We start from the raw sequence: 23,740 nt of genomic DNA, 5'->3' as shown, positions 1-23,740 counted from the left end.
CAGTTGCTCTAATTCAACACTTGGTAAGTTTCATAATAATAGGAGGAGCATTTTTTTTGTAGACCACCCCTCTGCCAGGGGTCAATAGATCGAAGTGGGCATTAAACAGTACCGCCATTTTGTACCTGGTAGTCAACATTGTGGGTGGAATTCCCCCAAGCAACACAACATGAGCTTTTGCTTCCTCCCTCACTCTTCTCCATCAGGTACAGTGTATAGTTCAGTTCATGGACATCAGGTCATTGCACTATTATTTTGGGCAAAGACCATGTGATCCACTGATAAGAACTCAGTGACCCAAAACGACAGATGCTAAAATGCTAAAAAAAAAAAAATGCTAGTATAATCGATGATTCTCAACTGGTGGCTCGTGACACATTTATGTCCGTGAAGTCACCTCTCATCTAAGCTAATCACTTACATCATTAGAAAAGGTGCGTGATATGTTTATGGGCGACTTGGTCAAGCTTGAGCAGCACAGACAGGACGTCGAGTATGGACTTAACTCACCCTCCCTCTGACACTCAGCTCGATAAAGCAAAGCTAACGTTTTGCTTGTTGGGTTCGCAGCTAGCGGCACAAACTGTAAGTCCTTCTAAGCACTGACAATGTGACCAACCACAGCAGAGTAGGCGTGCCTGGAGGCGGACCGTTTCTGCAGGAAGCACGAAATCCAAAAAAATACAGATGAATAGGTGCAGATTCCTGAAGATCTAGAAAACTTTCTGTGCTGGTTATCCACATGTAGCTGCTCTATAGGAGTCCACAACTCAATACAAAGGGCCGAAAAATTTGTATAATAGGTTCCTTTTAAATAAATAAGATATTTCAGAAGATTATTTAGAAAGTTTTTCACAATTTGGGTCACCACTTGTCAATTGAAGGGAAATGGTGTGTCCTGCAGCCATACCAGTTGAGAATGACTAGCTGCCAAGATAATCAAAGATCCTTTATATGCTATCAGCCCTTTGCTGTTGTTAAACACCTACCACAAAAATTTTTGTCAAGGATCAAGTTGCTGTTTTTAAGGACTGCCTGCAAAAAGTCAAAGATCCTCTATTAAACAGGAGAGCACCAACTACAAAGATAATCAAAGATTTTCTATACAGTATGACAGGAGCACATGTTTTTAAGAATGTCCTGAGAAAACTCCAGTCAAAGACCATCTATATGACAAGAGTGTGCTGCTGCTTTCAAGGACCTGGTGCAATAGCACAAGTAAAAGATCCTTTATATGAAAGGGAACCTTTGCTGTTTCTAAGCACCAACAACAAAAGAAATCAAAGATCCTCTTTATGACAGGAAGCCTCTGCTGTTTTTAAGCCACCAAAAATCCTCACCCAAGATCTTCTATGTGACAGGAGTGCTTTCTTTTCCTGTGGGTAGTGTTTTAGCAACCCACAGAATTTGTGAAACACATCAAGAGCGTGGAAGAGATACCAGGAGACAGGCCAGGTAACATCTACGTATGTGCGATCCTTTTTCTTTCAACTGCTAAATCAAAAAATCTCTTTCTTGTGATTAAAAGATCTTTGGTGCAGTAGCAAGAGTGAGGATTATGTGGCTCCACTTCTCCGTTTCTGCCCTGAGGCCACCATTGAAGACACAGGAATTTTTTTGTTCGCTCACACCCACACTATTCTTTAAGCCCTGCAGGTAAGAAGCATCCTCACCGTGTTAACATATTGTAACACGTGGGAACTCAATGCAGCGATAGCTTTATATCCACACAGGAACATTGAAACCATGTCTTCCATGCATTCCTTTGTGGAGCTTGACTGTAAGTAACTTGTTGGGTTTTTAAGTCTTGTAATAAGAGATACCACTTGCTCCAGTACACAGTAACACCACCAAGGCAACACCATTATTTGAATATATCCAAAAGTCAACAAGGCGACTGACGCCACTCACAAAACACAAGAAACTGCTTTACGGGCAAAACTCGGCAAAGCTCAGGAAGATTCCCTGCAATCATCTGTTGCAGCGCTTGGCTCTTATAATCAACAGCACAGGCTTACAAGAGCAGAGAGGCTGCCAAGGTGGTAGAAAGCTAAGACGCCAAGCACATCTTGGCATCAGGATTATTGAGCCTACGCCTGCATACACATGGGTATTTGTATTTAAAAAAAAAAAAAAAAAGTTGGTGTTAGAAACCGAGTTCTACTGTCGTCAATACGATCCAGGCATCCTTATATGGGCTGGAGATTGCTTGCACTCAATAAATGCGGGCCTATGTATCCGGAAGTCCTCAAGAGCGCTTGGGAGTGGAGTAAATTAAACAGACCGTTTGGGTGGGAAGCGGGAAGTCCATGGAAACACTACAGAAAGAGGTGCAGAATCATGAAGATCTAGAAAGCTTTCTGTGCTGCTTATTGTGTGTAGCTGCTCTATAGGAGTCAGTGCAGTTTAAATTTGAGGTAGTTACAAATCAAGCGAGCACAGTTGCTCTAATTCATGGGTGTCAAACTCATGCCATGAAGGGCCGAGACACTTCAGGTTTGCTTTCCAGCCGGTCACTGAAGCAGGTGATTTTAATGATTAACCCTCCTTTGGTTTGAGGGAAGGAGCTCGTCAATTAAATCACCTGCTGGAGAAACTGGTTGGAAAGAAAACCTGCAGTGCTTCGGCCCTCTGTCGACACATGTGCTCTAATTCAACACTTGGTAAGTTTCATAATAATAGGAGGAGCATTTCTTTTGTAGATCACCCCTCTGCCAGGGGTCAATAGATTAAACAGTACCGTCATTTTGTACCTGGTAGTCAACATTGTGGGTGGAATTCCCCCAAGCAACACAACATGAGCTTTTGCTTGCTGCCTTTCTCTTCATCAGATACATTGTATAGCTCAGTTCGTGGACATCAGGTTTATTTTTCTATGCAGTTTCGCATTAGGCTGGGATAGGCTCCAGCACCCCCCGCTACCCTCGTGAGGAAGAAGCGGTAGAAAATTAATGAATTTTGATTCAAGGCGGCACGGCGGTTGAGTGGTTAACGTGCAGACCTCACAGCTACGAGACCAAGGTACAATTCCACCCTCTGCCATCTCTGTGTGGAGTTTGCATGTTCTCCCCGTGCATGCGTGGGTTTTCTCTGGGTACTCCGGTTTCCTCCCACATTCCAAAAACATGCTAGGTTAATTGGCGACTCCAAATTGTCCATAGGTATGAATGTGAGTGTGAATGGTTGTTTGTCTATATGTGCCCTGTGATTGGCTGGCGACCAGTCCAGGGTGTACCCCGCCTCTCACCCAAAGACAGCTGGGATAGGCTGCAGCACCCCCGCGACCCTTGTGAGGAAAAAGCGGTAAAAAAATGAATGAATGAACTAATAATAAGGCTTGGCTAATAATTTTTTCCATGACTGTATTTGTATATGATAGCATAAATGGAAAATCAGGCTAGATAAACTTGGCTGTTTCAGCAGGTACGTAGCATTGAGCGTCCTGTCTGACATCCAGGCGGTAGTGAATGATGAAATCACACACAAAAAGTGTCTATTTTTAACCACGCAGTTTGCAGCTGATCAAAACGACCACACTGACAGCGTAATTCCTTGATGTATCCATTTACGGGACTATTTTTGGCCACATTTGGCTTATTTTAGTTGCTGATAAAACAGAGACTGTGTGTATTTGTTCTTGTGCATCTATGGAACATATTGTACAGCAAGGAAGGCGGCCACTCCTCTCTTTGTGCCGCAGTTCAAAGTTTAGCAGAGATGTCAACATAAGAATCCATCAATACCTCAATCCAATTGTCTGCCAGGACGTCTTATCCGAACAACAGCGACTTAATAATCCAAAACTTCCTTTCCACCCCGGCGAAAGTTCAACAGTGCGTCTCTGCAAGTGAAACTGCAGTGTGTAGAGGCGTGTCATACACAGATGACAGCTCTCTTCTGTGTAATAGGATCACAGCGGGGATTTCTGCCACCGTGTCACCTACTTCCAAGGTGGACGCACGGGTGAAAAGGCGGGGGGAAAAGGTCTCAAAACGTGGAGCCATGTTCGTGCCAGGATGAGTTGGCGAGGGGAGAGAGAGAGGGTCACGTGAAGGTCATTAGGTGCCGAGACGCGTTAATCCTACTTCTACAGTCTTGACCTTTTCTAATTGGATAAAAGCTACACATGTAATCCAAACGCTTGTCACAGTCAATGACTCTACGGCCCATTTCACCCTGCATAGAAAAGTTGGCATTTTTAATACTGTTTGTATTGATCTGTATTGATCGTCTCATATGTCCCTGCAGTCAACCCGTAGCCTGCACAATGTAATGTAAACAAAGAATAACAGGAGTGACTATCAAGGTGTTATTTCCTGTCTACAGAGCTCTAAACAGGTTTTCTACGCTCGAACTATGGAACTACCGCGGTCGAGCCTGGAGCAGTTAGTTAACCATGATAAACGAGGGATTAATGTACTCTCATAAAGTATCAATTCATGTCACGTGACTCCGTGCACAACAACAAACACAGCACTTATTAAGGTGCTAATAAACAATTTTGGTACGGTGGAACCTTGGGTAGCGTATTTTTTGGTTTACGGCTAAAAAAATGTGGGTATTTCTTAGTTGGCGTACAATACGGTGACGCAGTGAGTCCAACTGTGTTCATAAGCATGCTATGAACTGGAAACAGGAAACGGAAGTCATTTCTATGACATCATCAGCAGTTGACCCTGTAGTGCTTTACTAGCTAAAATAGTTACAACACAAGTCTCTGCGTTCCTTATTCATTCATTCATTCATTCATTTTCTACCACTTATCCTCACAAGGGGCGCTGGAGCCTATCCCAGCTGTCTTCGGGCGAGAGGTGGGGTACACCCTGGACTGGTGGCCAGCCAATCACAGGGCACATATAGACAAACAACCATTCACACTCACATTCATACCTATGGACAATTTTGAGGTGCCAATTAACCTAGCATGTTTTTGGAATGTGGGAGGAAACTGGAGTACCCGGAGAAAACCCACACATGCGCGGGGAGAACATGCAAACTCCACACAAAGATGGCCGAGGGTGGGCGTTCCTTATTGATCCACGCAAATTACCAAATTTTTTACGCTGTGCAACTTTTTGTTATACAGAAATCTTTTGTAAATAATTTGAGTTCAAAATTTGATCAAAAGACACACAATTTTTTTTTTTAAAAGAGGCCATATTTGTCGCTTAATGGTAGCAACAAAAAAAAAAAAATAACATTAACATTAAGCGTCCGGTTTGTATTGTGTTTTATTGGGGTAAAAATGCCAAAAAAGTAAAAAAAAATGCCCCAAAAGTGTCCATTTAAAATATCTGGTATCGCCCATCATGTGTACTAGCGCTGTAACAGGGGCAGGACCCTGCTGTGTGTTGGCTTCTGTGCAAAAGGTACAAATTACATAAATAAATGTTACATTTTGTATTACAACTTTGATGACATGCCAATTTTGCGGAATGTCAGCATTAAAAGGGGGCTGCCATTTTTCCACCGTTTTTAAGGTAATAGCACCGTAATGTGACTGGGTTCTGTGTAAAAGGAACAAGTAAATAAGTGCTGTTACGGCAATTTTATAAAAAGGTGTTAGGTATGTACTTTGATGACGTGCCAATTTTGCAACATTTTTCCACCATTTTTAAGGTAATAGCACCGTAATGTGACTGGGTTCTGTGTAAAATGAACAAGTGAATAAGTGCTGTTACAGCGATTTTTGGTGTTTGGTATGTATTTGGTATGTATGACAATTGGAAAAAATTGAAAATTTTTGCCCCAGTTTCATAACTGAACTGCAAAAAATGCTGTCATATGCATGCCAGGCAATTACCTGGCAATGTTTTGATCTGACAGCATAAACAAGCATTATGAGCACAAATTATACCACATTTGCAAATGTTTTCAACAGGAAAAAAATTGTTAGCATGTAAAAGCTTCTTCATGGAGAATGGTTTCAGCCTTTGCTCATCAATGAATAACTTGTTGCACCCACCTTTATCTGTGCATAGATAAGTCCTTTACAGTTGTGTGGTGTGTTTTACAGGTTTCAAGAACAGACAGATGGATTTAATGAGTAACATATACAGGAGGGAGGGAGTTGGGCAGGGTGCAGACAGCATGATTGGCACATGTCAACACACACTGAAACTACACGTGGACTTTAGTATTGTGTATTTTACAGCTAAACACCAAGTACAGTGTGAGTGTATTCAATTTAAAATGGCGTTGACTTGTGTTATACTGGTAAGTGTTTATTGAGTCAATTCCCACTGTTCCCACACACTAGAGTGGCAACAATTCAATACAATTTTGGTATTCGATTATTAGTTTTGTAAATGTAAATATTGTCTGATTTCTGCCTCTCAAATTTCCTTAGTGATCCACTAGGTCAGGGGTGGGCAAACTGTGGCCAATGGGCCACATCCACCCCAACGGGCATTTCCAAATTCATTCATTCATTCATTTTCTGTACCGCTATATCACGTGCTGGAGCCTATCCCAGCTGTCAAATTATTATTATTATTTTTTTTTTTTTAGACCTTTAACATCCAAACTTTAGCCGGCATCAAGACTTTCAGTGCTAGTGTGGCACACCTGAGTCGCCAAAATAGTCGGATGCAATCTGTAGCCTGTAACCTTCTGACAAAGTAACCTACCGACTGCATCATGTGGGCATGGAAATAAATATCTACACACAATACCCATGCAAAAAAAACCCCACACCCATATATTCCCTCTGCAAGGCATGCTGGGTATCTTGTGGTACTCTTTCTCCCAACATTTGCTTGATTGCAAAATGTATTGAGGAACAAAGACGAGTTAACATACTCCTGATATCTAATATTATTATTCTTAGTTTGTCGTTGCAGCTGGACTACCCAGCATACCTTGCAGGCATTTGGAAAAATCTGACCATACAAACTACTACTTTTTCAGCTTGGATTATCGGGGCGTCTATCTGTGTGCGTGCAATGACGATGCATAGCGTCATCCACCAATTGTGTTGGTTGAAAGAACGTGTGTTGCACGATAGTAGACCCACTGTATGTTGTTTCTTACCAATAGGTCTTACATACAGTATATTACGCTGCCCACTGATGATCTGGAGCGTGGAATTCATAGTGGGTAACTGTTCAAAATACGAACAAATTGGATGTCAACAGGCATTCCCAGAAAGATTGTGTTCGAAATTAAGATGTTCCACTATACATGTTGTCTTATAAAAGGTGAGGTATTATGCTGCCCCCTGTTGGTCTGGTTACTAGCATTCATAGTGTTTAACTTCTTTTTTCACTTGAATGAACTGATTAGTTTAGTTTAAGATTATGTTGGACATTTCGTGGTTCCATCGTACATCATTTCCTATGACTGGTGAAGTAATATGCTGCCCCCTTTGGGTCTGGAGAGTGGAACTAAATTAATTAACCATTAATGAATCAACATCTTATAATGGCTTGTGTTCAACTTTTGATGTTCCAGCATTTGATGAAATACGGTAGGTGATATATTATATTGCCCACTGTTGGTGTGCAGAGTGGAATAGCTTTCTTAGAATATTAGCAAAGCACACCACCACTCTACAGTGTACTAGCACTGTAACAGGGGCAGGACCCTGATGTGTGTTCTTCTTCTGTGCAAAAGGTACAAATTACATAAATAAATATTACATTTTTTATTATAACTTTGATGACGTGCCAATTTTTGCGGAATGTCAGCGTTAAAAGGGGGCTGACATTTTCCCACCATTTTTAAGGTAACAGCACCGTAATGTGACTGGGTTCTGTGTAAAAGGAACAAGTAAATAAGTGCTGTTACGGCAATTTTATAAAAAGGTGTTAGGTATGTATGACAATCAAGATGGAAAGAATTGAACATTTGCAGTAATATGCTGCCCCCTTTAGGTCTGGAGGGTGGAACTAAATGAATTAACCATTAATGAACAAACATCTTATAATGGCTTGTGTTCAACTTTTGATGTTCTAACATTTGATGAAATACTGTAGGTGATATATATATATATATATATATATATATTGCCCACTGTTGGTGTGCAGAGTGGAATAGCTTTCTTAGATTATTAGCAAAGCACGCCACCACTCATATGAGCCGAAATTAATCAACACGCCCAGTCCGTGCTGTGTATTGACACGAGAAAACGGAGGTAAGTCGTCAAACAGGCCACAAATCACATCTTGAAAAAGGGTGGACGATAGCAAAAGTGGCCATTAGTGGCTCGACAAAAAAGGCCAGCGGATGATGTCATTGTCGTGGCGATGCTTGAGGTTCATTTGAACTTAAACAGACAGGCGCTTTATACTGTACTTATGTTAGAAGGTGAGCAACCACATACACAAGTTGGAGCAACCAGGACATTAAAAAGGTCAGTTTTTAGCTGGGATGACATAATTGCGTCCCATCTTTGTCCGAGCCTGTCACACATGCTAGAGTGTGACTCAAACCCCTGTGGGGGGGGGGTGAAAACTGCACTTGAATAAACGATCAATACTGACTGCCAAATTCCACACACTGACCTGTCACATCAGGACATGAAAGGGAGTTGATCACTCACCCTGACCAAAGTGCCTCGTCACTGGAAAGGGGGGGGATCAGCGGGTAGGATCCGTGAGGGACAAACTGTTGTGTCTCTGGGATGGGGAGAGGGGGGGGAAAAAAAGGAACATTGAGTTTATCTCCAGCACGGTGACTAATAACTACACAGCAGAAGAGAAGAGATGGTGTATGTGCAGCATGAAGGCAAGTGCATGTGTGAACAAGCAAGGAGTGTGCACACTCCCCACACTAGGGGAGGGAGCAGGTATATTTGGCCGCTCCCACTCCTCCTCAGTTTGCTCAATCAGGATTCCTCAGTGCATGTGGAAATCAGCCGTCCTTGTTGCTCAACTCTCTTTATGTCAGATTCCGACATGCAGAAAATAAAACAAATAAAAAGCAGGTCAGAGCACAAATGCACTCAAGTATCTTCAGTTGTTAAGAGTTTATTAATTGTTGTTAGGTTGAGGTAAAGATGCGAATTTCACTGAATTTCATTGTCAACTAGGTGTCAAACTCAAGGCACGGGGGCCAGATGTGGCCCGTGAATGCCTGGGAATAATAAGTGTATTTAGAAGGTCCTAAACAGGTATTCTATGCTCCCAACTACAAAAATATTCCACTTATAAATTAGAAATTCACTTATCATGGTTGGGTCTGGAACTGACTAACAGTGATAAATGAGGGACTGCTGTATATTAATGAACAGATGCTTTATAATGTGCGACCAAGTCAGTTGTGTTAAAAATGTATGAGGTTTTTCTTAAGAACCAGAGTTACAATGCCATCTACTTTACGGAATTGTAATGACAAGCGACATAGACAGTCTCGTTATAATGTGTCAAGCCGAAAAACAGTATGCGGATCAAAAAAGATCTGCTATGGCGACTCCGTGATCAGGAAAAAGCCGAAAGAAACAAACAAAAGAGTCAGGGCAAACAAGTGCCAAATATTAAAAAAAATATATATAGTGGCAAATCAATCTGTGGCATCTAAATTTGTCAGTGGCGGGCCACAACAAATAACTTATGACATTTGAACAATGGAAAATACATATATGCCAAATATAAAAAATATATATATATAATGCCAAATCAATCTGTGGCATCTAAAATTGTCAGTGGCGGGCCTTGACAAATAACTTACGACATTTGAACAATGGAAAATATATGCCAAATATAAAAAATATATATATATAATACCAAATCAATCTGTGGCATCTAAATTTGTCAGTGGCGGGCCTTGACAAATAACTTATGACATTTGAACAATGGAAAATATATGCCAAATATAAAAAATATATATATAATACCAAATCAATCTGTGGCATCTAAATTTGTCAGTGGCGGGCCACGACAAATAACTTATGACATTTGAACAATGGAAAATATATGCCAAATATAAATATATATATATATATATATATATATATATATATATATATATATATATATATATATATATATATATATATATATATATATATAGTGGCAAATCAATCTGTGGCATCTAAATTTGTCAGTGGCGGGCCACGACAAATAACTTATGACATTTGAACAATGGAAAATATATGCCAAATATAAAAATATATATATATAGTGCCAAATCAATCTGTGGCATCTAAATTTGTCAGTGGCGGGCCACGACAAATAACTTATGACATTTGAACAATGGAAAATATATGCCAAATATAAAAAAAAAAAAAATATATATATATATATATATATATATATATATATATAGTGCCAAATCAATCTGTGGCATCTAAATGACATTTGAACTTTGGAAAATTTCCCAGGAAAATAAGGTCACTTTTTAGGGAGCACTCACACAGCTCATGCACAACAACGATGCCGGGCCACATATGCAGCAAACACCCCGCCACATCCTCTTTGCTCAGTTTTCGCCACACAGACAGCGATCATGATGGCCGCTAGTCAAAGAGAAACATTACGTAATAGGCCATTAGCCCGAGAAATTAGGAGAGCTAGCAGAGTGTCATCTGATTGGTCGATATGAGGACAGGAAAGGCTGCAGTGGCCTTCATGCGGTCAAACGGGTGGATCAATCGCTGGTGCACAAAAAGCGAACGCCTCCTGGTTTAACATCACTTTTTTTAAGTACAGCAATACAGACTCCCTGCCAGAGGTAGAAGGTGGTAACTAACAAAACAAAAACAGAGATCTACAGGTATTATTCACTTTTGTTGAATTCACTTTCTCCTTTTGCAAATTTGAGTCACAATTCCCCCCGACCAAGCTTGCAAATGGTATAGTCCACAAATGCACCTGGCCTGCTAGCTAACAAACACACAAAAATTGCGCTCCCCCCCCCACACTTTTGAGAACTTCTTTTCAGCCTTTTAAGTCAGGATGAGAACTGAAAATGGTACAGTTCATAGTCGACTTTGAACCAGAAAGTGGCCTGCTAACGAAAAAAAATAAAAATACAATCAGACAGAAATACAATCAAAAATATGTTTTGTGCTAACATTTTTGAAGGAATTCATTGGATTTACATAATTTAATTTGATATAATCATGATATGATATTTGATATAATAATTTGATATAATAATTTTGATTCACAAACACAGACAACCGGTAAAATGGCAGTTTATTTTTTTTTACCCACTTCCTCCTTGAACCAGGAAGTGGCCTACTAGCTAAAAAATACTAATAACGCACTACAACAAGGCTAACTCTTGTGAACAGTAGGACACAAACCTTCTAATGTAGATTTGCTTTCAGAGAAGTCTACGCAAACTAGCAAAGAGCACTTCCTTTCATTTGGCGATACTATTATTAAGTGTGCGTCTGAGTGCACGGATGCTAATGATCAATAAGAACAGGGCATGAGTGCTAAAAGCTAGCAAGAAAGAGGCTTGCTCTCTAATCACACATCCCAGCAGACTGTAATAGCTAGCTAGCTGCGAGAACACACTACGGTACCGAGCTGACCTTCCGGACATGGAGTTGACATTGCTGATTAGCCGTCTGACTGTGTTTTGACTGCAAAAACACCTGGTCTCAGGGCTTTTGTGTCAATCTGGGCCTTTATTTGCAAAAACGTGACCCACTGAGCTAACAGGGTAGTTCCATTCACGTACACAACAGGTCGGTAAACACTCAGAGCCGATGTGCACACACAGATGAATTTATGAGAACAAACGATTATTCCTATGCCAGTCTAGAACAGGAGGCAAAAGCATAGGCAAGCTGTTTGCCGTCATTTGCATGGTGCGTTTCTACACAAATGAAGGGGACACGCCTTCTCAACAGATTCACTTTGCTAACATGACACCTGACAAACGCCATGTTTTCAACCCCTATTTGCATGCCAGAGTAGTTTTGAGCTAGGAGCAGGGGTCTCAAACTCAATTTACCTGGGGGCCACTGGAGCTAGGGTCTGGGCGAGGCTGGGCCGCATCAGGTTTTCCAAAAAAAACAAAAAAAAACGCATTTATTAAAAACAGAAAAATGAATAAACTTTGCTTTGGTTCCAATTTTCTACAAGAAAAGCTCTGACAAAACATTCCACTGTTCTCAAATATCTTCATTTTTATTTTTCTACACAAAATAAGATCAAGAATAAAGAAAATCTCAATCAGTAATAAATAAATATAATAATAATAAAACGGAAAACAATTAAAAATTAAGAAACCACATATAGTTGGTGGGTAGACAAATTATTTTTTTTCAGATTAAAATGAACAAAGCATTATTAGAGCCCTGTAGACATGACAACACACGACTATAGTCACATTTATACTTTTTTTATTTACAACATATTACGCAACTGCAGGGTCTTGAGACACATGCTAACTCGCAAACTAGAGAACTAGCGACCTAAACGGTAGCCTTCAAGTTATTTCCTTTCAACTTAAATAGCCAAAAACTTACCACTTCCACACGGATAGGGAGGATAACTATTAACAGTTATTTAACCTATGAAAAAAAAGTGTGACTTATAGTCCGGAAAATACGGTAACATGTTTTTAGCAACTTGGGATGTTGCCCCCTATAGGCTGGAGGTTAGGGGAAAAAAGCTAGTTTTTTTTCATTTGTTAGTTTGAAATTAAGCTAGCTCTAAAGTAAAGTGGAACCTCGGTTAGCGTCCACCTTGGTTAGCATGTTTTTTGGTTAACATTTAAAATTTACACCACGACTTCTTCTAGTAAGGAACTTAGTGAAAACTTAATCGGCAAATGTAAACAATACCCTCGCGCAAACACTGTGGCGACAGTGTGTAGTGATACGACGGGAGGGAAACTAACGTAGAGTGATTGTGAGTGATTTAGGGTGCAGACAAGTTCGACCATCTACCTGGGTTGATGTGGGAAATGTTTCAAGTTGATCAATTCCAGCATTACTCACTCTCTGACACTGTGAACACCAAGGTAGGTTGGTTTGCAAGATTTGTGTTTCCAATCATGCCACTTCCATATTACTGCATTATCCTTCATAGTAGCGATGTCATAGTTCAGTCTGATTGGCTTTTATCTGCCCTGTCATCATGAGGTCCACCATATTCCATTCCCTTGCCAAAGAATTTGCAAACTTTCTTGCTGATGTCATTTTTTTTTTCATCCTTGCCCCCTGTTTGGGGGCCACATTTCATCATTTTGACAGCTAAAATACACCGTGTCAGCCATGACCTCACCTCTTGTTACCTGGCGTAAGCTAGGTGAGTCACATGTTAGTGTGCCTGCGCAGTGCCAGAACCATTCCTCACGCGTGATTCATACAAATATACTGTATGTTGTACGTGCAGGAACACAATTTTTGGTTGCAGGCTCTCACGCCATCGCTGTCCTTGGAAGCTGGCGACAAGATCGGTAATAGATGTTTTTTAAAATGATTATTTTAATTTACATTTCAGAAAATTCATTCATTCATTTTCTACCGCTTTTCCTCACGAGGGTCGCGGGGGGTGCTGGAGCCTGTCTCAGCTGTCTTCGGGCAAGAGGCGGGGTACACCCTGGACTGGTGGCCAGCCAATCACAGGGCAGATATAGACAAACAACCATTCACACTCACATTCATACCTATGGACAATTTGGAGTCGCCAATTAACCTAGCATGTTTTTGGAATGTGGGAGGAAACCGGAGTACCCGGAGAAAACCCACGCATGCACGGGGAGAACATGCAAACTCCACACAGAGATGGCCGAGGGTGGAATTGAACCCTGGTCTCCTAGCTGTGAGGTCTGCGCTCTAACCACACGTCCGCCGTGCCGCCCATTTCAGAAAATGTGGAATTAAAATGACATTAATTTATATGATAGTGTACCACTTAATCCTCAATATAAGCATTTAAGTCAAGTAAGACTTAAGTACATGTTTACATTGACAAGATACCTAATCATTACGACCAGTACTGGTAGGGTGTCTTTAGTTTGTATTCATTACGACCAAGTCAAGAGACAGCCAGAGGTGTCACAGCCTAAAATTACACACTATAAATATTATTATATAATATATATATATATATATAAATAATATTACGTATCAACACGCAGGGGGAGAAAAAACACAATGAAAGGATCTATATGCTTGCAGCGTATTCCAAAAACATGCTAGGTTAATTAGTGACTCCAAATTGTCCATAGGTATGAATGTGAGTGTGAATGGTTGTTTGTCTATATGTGCCCTGTGATTGGCTGGCAACCAGTCCAGTACCCCGCCTCTCGCTCAAAGTCAAAGTCAGATAGGATAGGCTCCAGCACCCCCCGCGACCCTCGTGAGGATAAGCGGTAGAAAATGAATGAATATATATATAAATATATATATATATATATATATATAATACTACGTATCAACACGCAGGGGGAGAAAAAACACAATGAGTAAGATCTATATGCTTGCAGCGGAAAGTGAAATTGGCTGGCAACCAGTCCAGGGTGTACCCCACCTCTCGCTCAAAGTCAGATAGGATAGGCTCCAGCACCCCCCCGCGACCCTCGTGAGGATAAGCGGTAGAAAATGAATGAATATATATAAATATATATATAATACTACGTATCAACACGCAGGGGGAGAAAAAACACAATGAGTAAGATCTATATGCTTGCAGCGGAAAGTGAAATTGACTGGCAACCAGTCCAGGGTGTACCCCACCTCTCGCTCAAAGTCAGCTAGGATAGGCTCCAACATGCCCGCGTGACCCTAGTGAGGACAAGTGGCATAGAAAATGCATGGATGAGCTTGCAGGTAAAATAAAAAACCAAAAATATTCATGACAAAACAAGCATCCTTCACATTTGAACCAGGAAAGCTTCACCTGCTAGCCATGCTAACCATAGCAACTGTTGTCATGGTGAGTTTCACTTTCTGCGGCTCAAGGCAGGCTTAAGCTCATCGTCTTCACCTTGGCTCAGCCTCGCTTGTAAACAACACACAAGTCGCCGTCAACGGGGGCCAAACGAGAGGCCGCCGCTAATCAGATCGCCTCCATTAGCTAACTGCATTAATGCAATAGTAATACTCACCACACAGGAAGAGCGGCTAACGCGCTTCCATGCTTCAAGAAAGACAAAAAAAATCAAACAAAGCTGAATCATGTACACTATTGCTCACGTTACAAACAACATGGCTGTTCTACTTGTTAGCATTGACCAAAACACGGCTAAGCGAAGCATTGCCACAAGCTAGCACCACACTAACTGTGTAAACATTTGCTAATTTGACAAATTCTACAATCATAAAACACTTTCACAACAAATCATCACATTTCATCAGTATAATTACTGAGACAAGTTTGACATTCACGACATAATGAGTCTCCATTTTTACGCTAATAGTAAAATATAGCTAAAATAGCTAATACTATATGGCCAAATTGAAGGTGAACATTAAGGAATGAGAGAGAGAGAGAGAGAGGTGTTTGAAAGCTGATAAATTCACCTTTTTCGTGAGGGACAAGCATAAGATGCACATATTAAATCAACATGTTGAACAAAAGCCGAGGCAGCCATCTTGTCTTTTTTTTCCTCATCAATAATGACAGAGACCCCGCTACGACATCTGCTTCACCTCGGCCTTAAGACGATAAAAAAAAAAACACATCAGAGAAACCTTAAATAAATAATGAAAGTAAAAGCTCTATTTGAATATTGTGAAAAATTAATAAAACATTTTCATTTTTGTATTATTATTCTTTATTTTATTGTAATTTATTTTAAATGGCCGTAAAAAATACAGAAAATAGACAGTTATCTTTGTGTTATTTAATAATCATCATTTTTTATTAAAATATATATATATATATATATATATATATATAATTAATTATAGATTTGTTAAAATGACTAAAGAATATTTTTATTACAAAAATATATCTAAATGGTTGGTTTTTCTGTACATTTAAAAAAGAGACAAAGTAGATTCTTTTATACTTATTTAGACTCAATTAAAATATTTAATTAATACTTCATTTTTTATAGTAATACAAAGTATGGAAGGGAAATTTTGTATTTAATTTTAGATGGCAAAAAAACTCCCAGGTCAGTTGTAATAACAAATTATTTTATCATAGGTTTATAAAAAAAAAAACAAAATCATTCATTTTCACACATATTCACACAAGTTAATATTTTGTGGCAAAAAAAACTAACATATATACATTTATAATTTTTTTAAATGTTAATTTCAGAAGGAAATGATTTTTTTTTAATATGAAAAAGACAAACCTACCAATCCATTTATTTAAATATTTAAATAATTTATTTAAATCATTTCTACATCTAAATAGAAGGTAAAACATGCTAAAGAAAAATGTATCTGTATTCTTCTGTATTTAAAAAATCTGTACTTTTAATTATTATTTTTGTGTACATTTCAAATTTTATCATCTTTTTATTTGGTATAATTTTAATTAAGATTTGAGTAAACTTTCTAATGATTTTAGACTGAAGTTGTTATTTTTATTAAAAAAATTATACTTTATTCAAACATTTTGAAGGCAAAAATGTTTAAATATTTATAAATATACTTTTAAATATTTAGTATAAATTTTAAATGACAAAATGTGAGGATTTTTATTAATTTTTAAGATAATGTTTTTTTTAGTTAAGTTGTTGCAGTAGCAAAAAGGTGCTGGGGTAAAAACATTGCAGAAAAAGGACCAACAAGAAACTGGCCTTTCCTCCAGCATTCTGACAGGCAGCGTCCTTCTATCTGATATTGCTCACTGATCCGATTATGGTGCTCTTTTCTGCCTTGTGTGAGAGCTCTTGACATTGAGCAAATCCACACACACACACACTCTCTATTTACTTATTTATTTATTATTTTAGGTAATCCTTTCCCTGTGGGCGGCACGTGGAACCGGCGGCAGATAATCCTGCCAACAGTTGCACAGCTGTCATGTCGCAAACGACCTCGTATGATAACCAGGAGGCGGTGCAGACAGACAGAAAGGTGCGGCTATTTTATTAAAAATAAAAAAAAACAAAAAAAGACGTATGAGCCACTTTGTGACAGGAAGTCCAGAGGTCAGGTGACATGTTCTTAACATCCTGCTGTCATTAAATATGCATACAACTCCACCCTTTTACACTGCCTGACAAAAACGGCTTTTTATTATTTTTTTTATTTATTTTTTTTAAATGGGATGACCTGAAAATTTGGTTCAAACTGAACTACACTGGTTGATGGCCGATGTTACCATCTCTGTCAATTCTTTTTCTCCACCATGTCAAAAAAAAATATCTCTGATGGTGGAAAAATGCCGGGTTGATTTCGTTGCACTACTCTGTGCCTCGCTATTTTTCACCTGTGGTGTCTGGAAAAAGCCGGCTTAGGCTGTGTGAAAGGGGCTAGTGCAGCACAGAAGCGACAAATTTCTGCTGACCAATCCACGGGCAGCAGTTTGTCTAGCTCCGCCCTAAAAAAAAAAGCCATATGGTAGAGGTAAGGATACATTGAGCCCCCTTCAATGGTAACAATAGGAAATGAACTGAAAACTTTTGTGCGACTCCTTTTTAACCTTCGGAGGCATCGGTTTCAACATGTTAGTCGATCTTCGCTCAGTTATTTAAGAAGGCCGGTGCAGACACGTCGGATTTCTAAGTGTTGAGATGTTACTCTCTCCGACAGCATGCAGTCTTTCTACGTGTGTCTCATGTCAACATGTATCCAAAGTGGAACACTCATGGCTGACACTCCATCTCCTCGTGTCCTAAGTGGACAGGAAGTAAACACGCAGACGTGCTTAGTAGCGCAATGAGCAGCGACGTCTACTTGTGTGCTTGCATGTGAAGGGGGTGTCATAAAAGCTGCACTGGTATCTTGCGGCGCCTTATCCATCAGGCTGTTAACACATACCCGACATGCTCCTATGCTGTCCAACCTATGACTCAAGTGGTGAGAAATGTCGAAGAAGCCCACCTCTACAGACTCCCGACAGTCAAAAACATGACTGTATGCGTTACTTTGTGGAAGTCAACACATTAAAGCAGGGGTCTCAAACTCAATTTACTTGGGGGCCAATGGAGCTAGGGTCTGGGTGAGACTGGGCGACATCAGGTTTTCCAAAAAAAAAAAAAAAAAAAAAAATGCATTTATTAAAAACAAAAAAATTTAAAAAACTTCCCTTTGGTTCCAATTTTCTACAAGAAAAGCTCTGATAAAACATTCCACTGTTCTCAAATATCTTACTTTTTATTTTTCTACACAAAATAAAATGAAAAATAAATAAACAAATCAAGAAGAAAATCAATCAGTAATAAATAAATAAATATAATAATAATAATAATAAAACGGCAAATAATAAAAACGTAAGAAACCACATATAGTTGGTGGGTAGACAAATTATTTTTTTCAGATTAAAATGAACAAAGCATTATTAGAGCCCTGTAGACATGACAAAACACGACTATAGTCACATTTATACTCTTTTTATTTACAACATATTGCGCAACTGCAGGGTCTTGAGACACATGCTAACTCGCAAACTAGAGAGCTAGCGACCTAAACGATAGCCTTCAAGTTATTTCCTTTAAACTTAAATAGCCAAAAACGTACCACTTCCACACTGATAGGGAGGATAACTATTAACAGTTATTTAACCTTTAACATGAACATTAATCAAACGTAATATTTTTTTCTGGGTACATGATACCATACAGCATCCATATCAAACTTGCGCGGGCCGCACTAACATTAAACTTTCATATCAAGGCGGGGGCCTCAAACTAGTGTCCTGCGGGCCACATTTGGCCCGCGGGCCGCGTGTTTAAGACCCCTGGATTAAAGGGTACAAATTGTCAAAATTATGACAAATCGGGGTACTGACAAGCACACAAGTATAAAATATGAGCAATATTCGTCGAAAAACAAATATTTTTGAGCATAACACATAAAAGGCTAAAGGTATAATTAAAGTAAGTTTAATACCGGTACACCTCCCAATAATGTAAAATATATCAAATGTAACACAGCGGAACCTGTATAAGTCAATCACCCCCAAGAACATTCAGTCACACAATTCGGAGCTTAACCGCAGTTAAAAAAAACAAATACTTCTTTAGTTGCATTAACTCCAAATGACATTAGCATCTATAGTTTTTTTTGTGTGATGTCAGAGGAAACGTGCGCTGATAACCGTAGATCTAGAGATAGGACTAGATAGGACTTAAAAATGGTGCCCGCCTCTATTCTGGCTTCTAGTTACAATAGAACTATAATAACAGTAATTTATAATAACTGGTAATTTTAGCAGGCGCCACGGCGGTCGAGTGGTTAGCGCGCAGACCTCACAGCTAGGAGGACCACGATTCGATTCCACCCTCGGCCATCTCTGTGTGGAGTTTGCATGTTCTCCCCGTGCATGCGTGGGTTTTCTCCGGGTACTCCGGTTTCCTCCCACATTCCAAAAACATGCTAGGTTAATTGGCGACTCCAAATTGTCCATAGGTATGAATGTGAGTGTGAATGGTTGTTTGTCTATATGTGCCCTGTGATTGGCTGGCCACCAGTCCAGGGTGTACCCCGCCTCTTGCCCAAAGACAGCTGGGATAGGCTCCAGCACCCCCCCGCGACCCTCGTGAGGAAAAGCGGTAGAAAATGAATGAATGAATGGTAATTTTAGCATTTAGCATCACAAAAACAGTACCCCAAGGCATGTTGGGAAGCTGGAAGCACTCTCAGTGATGACATTACAATATTAAACTTTTTAAATTTAGGATTTATATATTTTTGGAAATACCTGAAACCCTTTTTTGTGGAATACCCTACATTTTACCTCCAGCGCCCTGCAGGTAAGTTGCATGTGAGGCCCCTGCTAGACAGTTAAGGATTTTATAGTACAACTGGAAAATATTACATTTTGGTGCACATCAAGATGAAAATGCATTTAAAAAATACCCTTGCTCCAGAATGCCTTCATGGTACTCCTTTATGATATCAACCAGTATCAGAAAACAACCTCAAAAGTACCAAAATATATATGATTAGTGGGGGGCAAGTGGGCGTCTCCCACCGCTGTGGCTCTCCATGCGCATTAGACTCGGGTCATTACACGCTCAAACTGCTCCTTCTTTTGTTTTAAGTTTGTTTATGTCGGCCCAAAAACAAGAGTGAGGGACGCACAATGGCTCTCAACCATCTGCTCCACTGGTGGTCTCATTGACAACAACTCACCCCTGCAGGGAGGAAAGAATGGCGTGTCATCACTGAACAGGACCATTGGATGCACTGGCGGTGCAAGTTGTTTTAAAGTGAAAGCAAACATTTATATTGATCCGATCCGCTAGTAGTTCAAACATTTTTCAATGACAATTATGCATGAAACTTTCATTAGCAGTCGTTGCATCAGAACCAAAATTCAAGGCTTTTCCCACACTTTTTCATTCATACACCCTGGACTGGTGGCCAGCCAATCACAGGGCACATATAGACAAACAACCATTCACACTCACATTCATACCTATGGACAATTTGGAGTCGCTAATTAACCTAGCATGTTTTTTTTTTGAATGTGGGAGGAAACCGGAGTACCCGGAGAAAACCCACGCATGCACATGGAGAACATGCAAACTCCACACAGAGATGCCCGAGGGTGGAATCAAACTCGGGTCTCCTACCTGTGTGACCTGCGCGCTAACCACTTGTCCACCAAAGACATATTTATAATCCCAACAACATATTTATACCGTATTTTCCGGACTATAAGTCACACTTTTTTCCATAGGTTCCATAGGTGAAGTTTTCACTAAGTTCCTTAGTGGTGTAAATTTTAAAAACCAAAAAACATGCTAACCAAGGTGGATGCTAACTGAGGTTCCACTTTACTTTAGCTAGCTTACTTTCAAACTAACAAACAAATGAAAAACCTGTTTTTTTCCCCTAACCTCCAGCCTACAGGGGGTGACATCCCAAGTTGCTAAAAACATGTTACCATATTTTCCGGACTATAAGTCGCACTTTTTTTCATAGGTTGGCTGTTCCTGCGACTTATACTCCAGAGCGACTTATAAATGAAAAAATGTTTATGTTACATAAACACTGGACACCTTTTATGTTTACTTTTTGTGCAGCTGAATAACCATTGTGTTAGCATATCTTACACCTATTCAGCCTGTTCTCAATTCTTTTATTATTGTTAGAACCTGCCTTCCAAGAGGACGTAATGTCTGTTTTGGTCAAGTAGTTTGTAAAATAAATTACCCGCAAAAAATGCGACTTTTACTCCAGTGCGACTTATGTATTTTTTTTTTCTACCTAATTATGCATTTTTGGCCTTGTGCGACTTATACTCCGGAGCGACTTATAGTCCAGAAAATATGGTATGCCTTTTATCCATGAGAGGAACATAGAGCTGATGATGCAACCCTCCACTAATGCATTCACACTTCACTTTTAAGCCATAAAATCAGCCACAAGGTGGCAGAAGTGCATTTGATAAGACATCAGGTTAAGTGAGAAACGGTTCGGTTCCAAATCTAAAAGTTTCATGGTGTTCCATTTGTAAACAAATTGTTACTTTAATGTAAAACCACTCATTTTTGTGCTGTTTATTTTGGTATAGCAAAAAGTAGACTAAAAACAATATTTGTGTCATTCATTCATTTTCTATCGCTTTTCCTCACGAGGGTCGTTGGGGGTGCTGGAGCCTATCCCAGCTGTCTTCGGGCGAGAGGCAGGCAGGGTACACCCTGGACTGGTCACCAGCCAATCACAGGGCACATATAGACAAACAACCATTCTCACTTACGTTCATACCTATGGACAATTTGAGTCACCAATTAACCTAGCATGTTTTTGGAATGTGGGAGGAAATCGGAGTACCCGGAGAAAACCCACGCTAAACGGGGAGAACATGCAAACTCCACACAGAGACGGCCGAGGGTGGAAATGAACCCTGGTTAGCGTGCTAACCACTTGACCGCCGTGCAGCCCTTCAAAGTGAACATTATACTTGAAATCTGTCTTTTGGTTTTCTCCCTTTTATAGTTGGGGACTGATATTTTCCTGAAACATACCAATGTTCTACTGCTGATCGGGAAAATGTAGTAACTAATGTTTTCCGATGAAAGAGGAGAGTCTAATCTTTTCTTTTCTTTTTTTTAGCATATTTGCTAATTAAATAAAAATGTAAGGCGGGGTCCCAAATATTGATAACATCACTAAAACACGGTAGTTCCAGTATTGTATTGATACTAGCAAAACTAGCTTGATGAGAATGATACTTTTCAGTTCTGTCTGACAGGAATTTGAACGACAACTTCTCCCAAAAAATGTTTAATAAAAGGGAATCATTGCGGTTTTTTGTTTATATTGTCACACTGTTTTGAATTATTACATTCACACGTTCTTAAATTGTTCACAAGGGAGTTTTTGTTTGTGTATGTCCTACGAATTACTGTGGTAACAATATGGTCAACAAATGTAAGGCAACATTACATAATTTCATGATCTTATACGACTTATACGCCACTGTATCGGTAAATGTGGACCTGTATTTACCAGGCATCGGCTCAATACCAACATTAACATTATCGCCCACTTCTACCGAATTCGTTGAAAAAGTAACGTTAGCAGGTGCACGTGTCGCATCCCCCTTCCGGAAGTGCAAACACCTCCATGTCGTCTCGAGCAGACCACTCCCCGCACTCACACCCACGCGGGGAACAACAAAATCACTTGTCATGTCCTACGTGACTGAGCTCACCTTTGTGGCGGTCATACGGCGCTGGTGGTGTTTGGAAGGCGGCGGTGGATGTGTTCCCCTCCTACCCCCAGGACTTGTGGAGCAGCCGTGGGGGTCCAAGTTAGGAGAGAGTCGGTGTCATGGTGCTCTGTACCGGTGCCTACCGCTCAGTGATCCCACTTCCAGGATGAGGAGGAGGAGGAGGAGGAGGAAGGAAGAAGGAAAGGAGGGAGGGAGGGGTTGAAGGCGGGGTGGGGTGGGGGGGATTAAACAGGGGGCTTCGTCGATCCTGTTTTATTCAAATAGTATTTACTATTTATACAGTTGTAAAGAATTTTTCGCAGTTAAACCTGTCTGCCGTCTAATTGAAAATAAATATATTTTTAATTTTTTATTATTTTATTTAATTTATTTTTTTATTTTTATTTTATTTCTTTCTTAAAATAAATCAATGTTGATGTTCATTCATTTTCTAATGTTTATCCTAACAAGGGTCGTGCGGGGTGCTGGAGCCTATCCCAGCTGTCACGGGCGAGAGGCGGGGCACACCCTGGACTGGTGGCCCGCCAGCCAATCACAGGGCACATATAGACAAACAACCATTCACACTCACATTCATACCTATGGACAATTTGGAGTCGCTAATTAACCTAGCCTGTTTTTGGAATGTGGAAGGAAACCGGGAGAAAACCCGCACAGAGATGGCCGAGAGTGGAATCGAACTCGGGTCTCCTAGCTGTGAGGCCTATGCACTAAACACTCGGTCTCAATGTTACATATGTAATTCATTATGTGAATTGCTTTTTTTTTTTTAAACTTACTTTAAAAATATCAAAATACTGGTTTAATATCTTAAAAACGTGCTGCACGGCATCCAAGTGGTTAGTGCGCAGGCCTCACAGCTAGGAGCCTCGATTTCAATTCCACCCTCAGGCATCTCTGTGTGATGAGTATCTTAAAAACGTTAAACGCTCTCCAAATAATGACAAGGTGTACTTATTTTGCAGAACAAATACTAATACAGCATGTTATGTTGATTTGAGGAATGAGTGAAACAGCCGGCCTAA

The 23,740-nt window shown here is 39.9% G+C and overlaps 1 protein-coding gene and 1 long non-coding RNA gene across 4 annotated transcripts in view; one reads left to right on the top strand and one right to left on the bottom strand.

Moving 5' to 3' along the window:
- coro2aa (coronin 2Aa) overlaps positions 1-22,870 on the bottom strand; it is a 40,417-nt gene extending 17,547 nt beyond the window's left edge. Inside the window, exons 1-2 of one of the 3 annotated variants that reach the window (XM_058065356.1) lie at positions 22,695-22,863; positions 8,543-8,618 (exon numbers count right to left, since the gene is read on the bottom strand). Coding sequence is in view for 1 of the 3 variants with exons in the window: in XM_058065355.1 (XP_057921338.1) it covers positions 22,695-22,709 (15 nt within the window). In the remaining 2 variants the exon portion in view is untranslated. Of the gene's footprint in view, positions 1-3,743; positions 4,167-8,542; positions 8,619-22,694 lie in introns of those variants that run through there. The other 2 variants (XM_058065355.1, XM_058065357.1) reach the window with 2 other exon arrangements.
- On the top strand, positions 1,348-17,249 carry LOC131122124 (uncharacterized). The gene is made up of 3 exons (XR_009128542.1): positions 1,348-1,455; positions 1,529-1,656; positions 16,819-17,249. It is a non-coding gene; the product is annotated as an uncharacterized LOC131122124 (long non-coding RNA).
- Positions 22,871-23,740: the final 870 nt, after the last annotated feature.

The sequence above is a fragment of the Doryrhamphus excisus genome, chromosome 1 (genome assembly GCF_030265055.1).
Source record: "Doryrhamphus excisus isolate RoL2022-K1 chromosome 1, RoL_Dexc_1.0, whole genome shotgun sequence".
Taxonomy (NCBI): Eukaryota; Metazoa; Chordata; class Actinopteri; order Syngnathiformes; family Syngnathidae; genus Doryrhamphus; species Doryrhamphus excisus.
This window is presented reverse-complemented; position numbering and strand designations above follow the sequence as displayed.